Below are 9,349 nucleotides of genomic sequence, written 5' to 3'. Positions count from 1 at the left end.
CGTGGGCTCCACGGGGCACCGCCACTTCTGTCAGAGATCCGCAGACGTGGACCCCACGGGGCACCGCCACTTCTGTCAGAGATCTGCAGACGTGGACCCCACGGGGCACGGCCACTTCTGTCAGAGATCCGCAGACGTGGACCCCGCGGGGCACAGCCACTCTGTTCCACTGGCTCACAGTGAGAACTGACTTCAGCTTGGTGGCTTTGATTCTGGTTTCAAGAGAAGTATTAGTGGAAACCAATTCTAAATCAAAGACCCCTCTCAATGTCCTCGACTGCTCACCAAAAGGTCAATGGTTCAATGTCATTCAGAGGTGCCTTGGAAGAAAGACCTGGCAATCTGTATCCAAAATAGCAGCTGCCAAAACCCCTCACGAGCCCAATGCTACCCTGACACCCATGGGGTCCCCAGGAGTTGAGTTTTTCCTCAGATCTGTCCCCAGTGCTGTTCTTTTTCTCAGCTGATCATCCCACTGCTGTTGACCAGCCCACAGTGACCCTACAGGACAGAGGGAACCTGTCCCTGAGAGTCTAGAGGCTGTAAGTACCTCTGAGGGTCAGACTGCCTGTTCTTTTATATACTGACCAGTTGGTGGGTTCGAACTGCCAAAGTTTCAATTAACAACTTAATTCATTGTGCCACCAGGGCTCATCCTCTGCTCAATAAGATGTAAAATAAAAATGAGTTCTGATTAAGAAGACCTGTGATCACTTCAACTTTCAATTCAAGTAGCTAGATCCAACTGCACTTACATCAAAAAGCATTTCTATAACTTGCAAGAATAGAAAAGACAAGATGTTCCAAACCATCGGGTCCAGCCCTCAAAGCTGACGAGGAGCCAGGGGCTCTGCCTCCACCTGGAAGCCCACAGCAGTCACAGGGGCTGTGCTGTCCCAGCGGGGCGATGGCCGGCTCCCTCCTCCCTGTGAGAGCCCCAGGCAGCAGCCCCACTGTCAGAACAGACAACAAAGGCAGCTCTCCCCAACAGCTACACATTCAAAAACCCCACGTCCTCATGGCCAACCAAGGCTGCCCCATGAAGGCTCCAGAGACGGGTCCCTGCATTATGCATGTCACTTGATCTAAGAGGAAGGCAGCTGTACTCTATTGGAAACTCCATTGCCAAGAGACAGGGACATGTAGGGATGGTCCCTGAGGAGGTAAAAAAGAAACAGGATGTTTGCCAGGGAAGGCCCACCCCCAGGTAGACATCCCAAGGGCAGGTGCTCATAACAGCCTCCTACAGTCTCTCACACAGCTGTGTCTGACCCCTGAGAACACACTACCTGGAACGGAGTCTGGCTGTTGTAGTTTTTCAGTTCCTTGTTTCCGCCTCTAAACAGGAGCACTCTCGCACAGCTGTCCTATGGGTTAAAAAGAAGAAAGAGAAGGAAAATGCACTGTTAAAACAATGACAGAAATGTCCTCCACATGAAATGGTCCAGTTTCCACAGGACCCCGGAAACAAACCACTACTGTCCAGTCATCGCAGTACACACTGACCTGCAGAACAGAGCAGAACTGGCCCACAGGGTTCCCAAGTTCGCCATCTTTACCTCATTTTTCGCCCATGGGACGACTGGGGGAGTTTGAATCACTAATCTTTCAGTTAGCAGGTGAATGTCTTAACTACTGTACCACCAGGGCCCTGGCAGAAAACAAGCACTTTAAAATATACATACCACTTTTACAATCCCACTTTTACAGACAATTGCACTTTTTCAACTGTAGACTACAGCAAGACGAGTGTTTAGAGACATTTAACGTGTGAAATGCCGTAAGTGAAACACAAAAAGAAAGAAAATAAGAAAAAAACCTGGAGATAGCATAAATGTTCTAAAATAGAGGAAAGTGGGGACGTCTTCTAGAACATTCTTCATCTAAACAGTTGTAGGAAAGAACAAGGCAGATAGATACAAACTGACAAGGAACACATCCAAAAACTGCTAAGTATGGAACAAAACTCTCTCTGTGGTTCATCTTGCAGCCAAACCACAAGGGAACTGATAACAGCAGGGAGTTACTAACTCCTTAGAAGAACCAAATGCAAAAGTTAAAAAAAGCAGTGACATTCCAAGGACAGAGCTCAGAAAGCAGGACAGAAGGACGAAGAGAAATGAGAGTCAGAGAGCAAAAGTCAGAAGAGCACGCTTATTCTGTGGCATTATAAGTAATGTTCTTTGTAAAAGTACGTGAATGAGTAGAAGGAAAAGAAATTTGTTTTCTAAACTTTCACTGAAACAACAACAAAAAGAAAAGGTCTAATGCAAAAGGACAAAAAGATGCAATGTGGTGGGCAGGTCTGACTTCCACCTGCTTCATAAAGGGGAACTCTCTCCATCAATAAAGTTCGTAGGACCAAAATAGGTCAGACCTCCCCTCCCTCCCCCACATGCTCCTGCACCTTTTTAAAACCAATCATTGGATCGGATGTTCATTGCAAGACTCACAGACTTTAATCACAGTTGTGGGGTTTATGACGGAAATCAGCTGGTAAGTCAGAGAGGCAAAGAATACCTCACAATGCAAGTCCAGGTTTAGTCCAGGAGTCTCAAGCCAGAGGAGCAAGGCACACTTCCTCAATTAGTCAAAGTCCAGACTCCGTTCAGCAGCACAAACGCAAGAAGCCTCCGGTTTCCTCAACCATCCAGCAAGCTTCATCTCAGAGCAGCTGTCAGGCAGTATTCCCTTTAACTATTCAGCAATAAAACCCTTTAACTGTGGACTACACCTCCGAGCAGTTAGAAGTCAGCTTTTCAACTTCAATGATAAAGCAAGGAAAACCTTTACCTGCGGCTTGTATCTCCAAAATTCTTCTGGTTACAGCTTGCACAGTCTCTTCACCCTCTCTCTCCCACAGAGATAGGGTTCTCAGTCTTCAGAGTCCCCCCTCCTGCCTCTCACAGTGTGGAGAGTGTTCGCTTATACTGGTCCCACAGCTGTTGCTGATTTACAAGACAACGTGCTTGCAGTTAAGGTAGCTGGAGATCGTGCCCTCAGTGGGGGCTACCGCAATGGCTAGGAAAGCCAATTTTTAAGGGTTTTGACACCCCAACTAAGTACAAAAGGCAAGCTTAATTTCATTTTTGTTTATAAAGTTAAGTCCCTGTTTTGTATATGTTGTTAAGTGCCATTGACTCAACCACGGCCTATGGAAACAAATCTGAATTTCACCATATATCCAACCCTGTCCTCACAGTCTCTGCCATGGTCAAGTTCATAGTTGCAGTTACTGTGTCAATTCATCCTGTGGAGGCTCTTTTCTCTGATCTCCCTCTTTCCCCAGCATAATGCCTTTATCCAAGGAATCCTGACAAAACGCCAGCGTACAGGAGAGGAAGTTTCAATGTCCTTGCTTCTAAGGAGCACCCTTATTGTACTTTCTCCAAGAAAGGCATGTTTGTTCTTTCAGCAGTCTATGGGACATTCGGTGATCTTCTCCAGCACTACAATTCAAAGGCATCAATTCTTTTTGTTATTCTTATTTTATGTCCAACTTTCAGATGCCTATGAAATAACTGAAAGGACCATGGCTTGGATCAGGCATACGTTAGTATTTAAATGGAAATCTTTGCTCTTTAGTACTTTGGAGAGGCGTCTGAGAGCAGATTTTCCCCAGTATACCATGTATTTTGATTTCATAACTGCTGTTTATTCACAGTGGCCCTGGAAGACAGAGCAGAACTGCCCCCCAGGGTTCCCAGAGCTGTGTTGAACTGCTGACCTTTTCAGCCAGGAGCTGATCGCTTTAACTACTGTGCCACCAGGGTGTTGGTTGTGGATCCAAGTAAAATGAAATAATTGACAACTTCTATCATTTCTCCATCTTTTAAAATTTATTTCTTTTATACTGATTTGCTTACAAAGTTCATATACATTGTGTTTCATACTATTCTTCATTCACGTTGTGTTTCATGCAAATATTTCCAACCATTATGTTTTATAAATTTAATCATCACTGGACTGTGCCCACCATTGCCTTGTCTTTTCAAATCCCTGCCGGATCTTACCTATTTCCTTTACCCTCTCCCTCCATCCACCAAACTGTGCAACTCTGACACAAATGGAGATCTGTACACCAGTGTTCATAGTAGAGTTATTCACCATCCCAAGAACAAGGAAACAGTCTAAATATCCAACCACAACTGAATGGACTGACAAACTGTGGTACATTCACACACCGGACTACTATGCAGCACTCAGGAGCAATGATTTTTAAACTACTACACAGCATGGGAAAAACTGGAGAGCATTATGCTGAGTGAACTATCTCAGTCTCATAAGGACAAATACTGCATAAAACCATTATTGTAGAAATAGGTAATTAGTAAAACCTGGGGATCTAAGGGGGGGAAGGGGTGGGAGCAGAAGGATGAGTACAGGTAACATTTCTCCATCTCTGATGGTGTTGTCTACTGGCCTAGTGATGAGGATGTTTGGTTTCTTGATGTTGAAATGCAATCCATGTTGAAGTCTTCAGTCTTCTACATCAACCATTCCGAGTATTCCACACTTTCAGCAGGTAAGGTTATGTCATCTGTGTAATGCAGACTGCTGATGAATCTTCTCTGACACTGACGCCGTTCCTCTTCATAAAGCGCGCTTCTCCAAAGATGCGTTCAGCATCAAGACTGAATGGGTATGGAGAAAGGTCACAGCCCTGACGCACACCTTCCCCGATGGAGATGACAATCACAGGAGGTGGAAGAGCGGGGTTACACTGTGGGCGTTGTAATTAAAGTTACTGGAAAAGGCATATGAATGGCTGAATGGAAAACCAGTCTGTAAGCTTCACCCAAACCATAATAAAAATGAAAGGAAAGGCGTTATTAAATAGAAAAACGTAAAATGCACTGCCGTGGTTCGGATTTATTCACAGCTGACCCCGTCCGAGGTTTCTGAGACTTCAGCCTGCACAAGAGGAGATCAGTGATCCGTTCTCCCTCGGCGCTGCTGGTGGAGGTGAACGGGCAGAGACGCACGGGCTCTGGGTGAACCACACAGCCCTGTGGAGACGAAGCACCAGTGCTCCCTTCCTAAATAAATGTTGTTGCTAAGTCACTGAGTCAAGGACAACTCACAGTGACCCTGTGAACAACAGACCTGAACCCTGTCTGTCCTCTCCTGGGCCGTCACCATCATTTCTGACATACTTGAGACCATCAATGCCATGTGTCAATCCATCGTGAGTCTTCCTTTCTTGTGCCAACCCTCTGCATTTCCAAGGGACCGCTCCAAATTCCTGGAGAGCAATGATATAAGATTGAGGACTAAGGTGTGCCTGATTCAGGCCATGGTCTTTCCAGTCACTTGCTATGCATCTATCAGAGCTGCACTATTGAATAAAAATGACAGAAGAATTGATGCCTTTAAATTTTATTGTTGAAGAAGAGTACTGAATAACCCATACACTGTCCAAAGAACAGACATGCTTTGGAGAAGGTACAGCCAGATCACTCCTTGAACACAAAGATGATTAAAGCTTCGTCTCAAATAACTTGCATATGTTGCTAGGAGAGGCTATTTCTTGGACACGGAGACTATGCTTTGGAAAGGGGGGGGAAGAGCAAAAGATAGGAAGACCCTTAACCAAGTGGACTGACACAGTGACTGTCGCAATGGGCTTGAGGGAGTTGGAGATTGTGAGGATGGCACAGGATAGGACAGGGTTCAGATCTGTCATACTCGACTTGATGGCACCTAACAACAAAATAATAATAATATACTGAAAGTATGTGCAATGAAGCTTTATCATCTTTGTCTCCAAGGAATACTTGGGCTGTACCTTCTCCAGACATATGTGTTTGTTTGGGTTTGTTGTTTTTTTTGCAGTGCATGGGATATTCAGCACTCTTCTCCAACACTGCAACTCAAGGGAAAAGATGAGCGGGAACTTTGTTATCATAATCTTGATGTAAGTTCCTGTTTGTAAACATTTCTTAAAAGCAGGCAATGTTAATTTCTCATACACTTTGCCCCCGTCATCTAACAGATTCTGATTAGGTACAATTCCAGGTGCTACAGAAGCAGTGGTGAGAGAAGAACAGATCCTGCCCTTGGGAAGCTTACGTTCCAGGGGAAAGACTCAGCATCTCTGACAGGTCATTGCTGGCTGCCTTCACCCGTGGTGACTCCATGCACGATGGGACAAAATGCTGCCCAGTCCTGGGCCATCCTCACGACTGGTTTTAATCAGACGATCTCGACGCCCATGGTGTTCTCTGGCTGCCTCTAAGCAATAGGTCACCAGGCCTTTCTCCCTAGTCTATCCTGGTCTGCAAGCTCTAATAGACACTGGTAGGTATCACAACAACACGCCAGTCTCCACAGGCAGATGCCTGAGGCTGTGTGTCAGGGAGGCAATGATTGAGTCAGGTGCTGAAGCGTGCTTGACTGCATTAGAGAATCACTTTCGAGAGCTTTCGCTTCCAACAGCTGGGTCCTGGGTATATAAGTAGTTTTGTTCAGTGAAAATGAGTCTTCAATCTTAGATAGATTCTAATCCTTTCAAGACTAGAAAGGTTCCCAGAATGCTGTCATTTGGGATGATATGTCTGTGAAATGAGCCTTTGAATCCATCCCTGGGAGGCTGCACAGCCTTTATGTGCTCTTTCAATGAAAAGAAAGCCATTCTTTGTCCATTCACTGAGCAGCTTCTGCTTGCCCTTGGGGCTGCTTTGAACTGAATTCTGTGGCCCAACATCATGTGCTGGAATCCTCACTTACACCAGTTCTTTCTGGGATTAGTTTTGTTGTGTTAATGAGGCCACATCAGTGCAGGGGGTTCCCTAACCTAATCACTGCTGAGTTAAAAGAAGTTGTGGAGAACAGACTGAGGAAGACAGAGGCCACGAAATTACTGAAGAATTCTGGGGCTACTGGACGTGTGACAAGACCCGCAACCAGAGCTGACAGCGAGCATCTTCCCTCGTGCTGGCACCCTGAATTCACTTCCAGGCTCCTGATCTGTGAGAAAGTGACACTCTATTGTGTCTTGTGGTGTTTCAGTTACAGCCACAGCAGGGGAAGACAGAGACTGACAAAGAACTTTTTATCAGCCTTCTGGAAGCTTCCAGCAAGGAGGGAAGAGGAGACAGGTCCAGAGCCACACAGAACACTGAGAGGGAGAAGGGGTCCTCCTCATGAAAGCAGCTGGGCTCCCCAGCATGAGACGATGGCCCTCGGCTCTTTCTGAGAGCACTGAGATGACAGGTATGTGCTGGAGTCCAGGCGTCTTGTAGCATGGCAGCCTGCTCCTGGTCTGAGGACACGTCTCCCAAGGAATCTTGGTACTAACAACTTCCAAATACAGGTCACAGCTCCCACACTGGACACATCCAGGCTATTTCACTCTTTAGAGCAGAGGCGATCTAAAACGTGGATGATCTAGAGAATGACTGATTCAGAATAGAAGTGCTCTAGATTACAGGTGGTCCAGAGAACGGATCACCCAGCGCGGGGGTCGACACTAGCAGTGATCTCATGACAAGGTAATCTAGGACAGAGGTGACCTAGCGCGGGTGTTGTCTAGAGAACAGATGACCCGGTGCAGAGGTGATTAAGACCAGAGAAAGCAATGAGAAACGTCGCTGACTCTTAGAGACCTCACAGAGGAAAAGAACGGTGTCCACGGGCGGTGTTTCCAAGCTGGGCTTGGGAAGAGCTAAGAGGCACTGAAGCAGGAGGAATCCTGGTGGCTCAGTGCAAAATGTGCTGGTCGTCTAACAGGAAGGTCAGCAGTGTAGCCCTGGAGGAGGAAGTCGGGCGGGCGGTCAGGCTCCTGTAAAGATTCACAGGTCGCAGAGGTCCGATGGGGGGCGCCAGCATCAGAGCCCATTCTAATGCAGTTATTTTTTCCTCTTTAAAAAAGAAAAGGAAGAAAAATCAATGTCTTTGCATTACGATGCTGACAGCGGACAACGGCTATGGCATGGATGCCAGACAACAATCACATATGTCTTAGAAGTATCAAGATGCTTGGCACCAAGGCACATGACCAGGAAGGGCCAGGCCCCAGAGAAAGACACGATGCTTCATTAAGCAGTGACCATTGTGCCATCAGGTTGGAACGGACCCACTGCTGACCCCACAGTGGGTTTTCAGGGCTATAATCACAGGCAGGAGACCGCACACCTTTCTCTGTGGAGCTACTGGTGCAGCTGACCCTTTGGGCTGTAGCACAACACCTCACCTCTAAGCCACCACAGCTCCCAACAACATCACTCATTAAGGGTACTTATTTCCGAAAAGGAAATCCTGGTGGTGCCGGGCTTTAGGTGTCGGCTGCTAACGAAAAGGTCAGCTGCTGCGATCAAGGAGTCGCTTCACGGGAGCTGGGGGAGGCAGTCTCCTCCTGCGGGCGTTTAAGCCCTGGAAACCCAGTGAGTGATGACCCGGGTCACCGTTCAGCCCACCCTGGGCAGCACCCAGCAGGCACCCTGGCCAATCCTGCACTCATCGGCAGAGCTGCTCCTTTGCAGGCGTCAACATCAGCCAGCCCTCCAGAGAGACCCATGATCAATCGCACTAATATTTACCAGACTTGAAAATGAGCTCAGTCTCCAGACAGCTAACTCAAAATTACAGGACAAACGACTCACGAGGCCTCGTGGTAATGAAACATTAAATGCATGTGAGTGGGTGTTTGTGTACATGTGTGCACTTGTGTGTATGCGTGCTGAATATGTGTACTGCTTGTGCATGTTTGCACATGTATGTGGGTGTGCATATACTCACGTGTACAAATAAATGTGTGTGTTGTGTATATATAAATACGTAAGTGTGGATGACTGTGGGTATGTGAGTGTATATATGGAATGTGTGTGAGAGACGGTCTGTATGTGTATGTGGCGTGAGGTGCGGCCACACTGCGCATACATGGGTTTGTACATATAAATGTGTGCAGGACTGTGGGGGGCTGTGCATGTGAATACTAGTGTGTACATGGATCCTTGTGTGTGAACAAAACAGTGTGCCTGTGTAAAGTGTGTACATGTGTTCTTGATGTACAGTGTGTATCTGTGTAACTGTGTGTGTTAGATAGTGTCACGTGTTCTTGATGTATAGCGTGTGTCTGTGTAATCGTGTGTGTGGTAGACAGTGTCATGTGTTCTTGATGTCTAGCGTGTGTCTGGGTAACTATGTGTGTGTTAGACAGTGTCACGTGTTCTTGATGTATAGTGTGTGTCTGTGTAACTGTGTGTGTGTATGGTAGACAGTGTCACGTGTTCTTGATGTATAGCGTGTGTCTGTGTAACCGTGTGTGTGGTAGACAGTGTCATGTGTTCTTGATGTATAGTGTGTGTCTGTGTAACTGTGTGTGTGTTAGACAGTGTCACGTGTTCTT

General features: G+C 46.7%; 1 protein-coding gene across 1 annotated transcript in view; it reads right to left on the bottom strand.

The window, feature by feature from the left end:
* The window catches only part of SHANK2 (SH3 and multiple ankyrin repeat domains 2), a 617,206-nt gene that overhangs the window by 506,809 nt on the left and 101,048 nt on the right, over positions 1-9,349 (bottom strand). The window contains exon 8 of the mRNA XM_006893221.1: positions 1,290-1,367. Within this exon, the coding sequence (XP_006893283.1) occupies positions 1,290-1,367 (78 nt within the window). The remainder of the gene's footprint in view (positions 1-1,289; positions 1,368-9,349) is intronic.

Source organism: Elephantulus edwardii, unplaced genomic scaffold, assembly GCF_000299155.1.
Source record: "Elephantulus edwardii isolate Elephantulus edwardi_28Jun2011 unplaced genomic scaffold, EleEdw1.0 scaffold00126, whole genome shotgun sequence".
In the NCBI taxonomy this organism is placed as follows: Eukaryota; Metazoa; Chordata; class Mammalia; order Macroscelidea; family Macroscelididae; genus Elephantulus; species Elephantulus edwardii.
The sequence above is the reverse complement of the archived record's forward strand: the minus strand, read 5'-3'. Positions and strand labels throughout refer to the sequence as shown.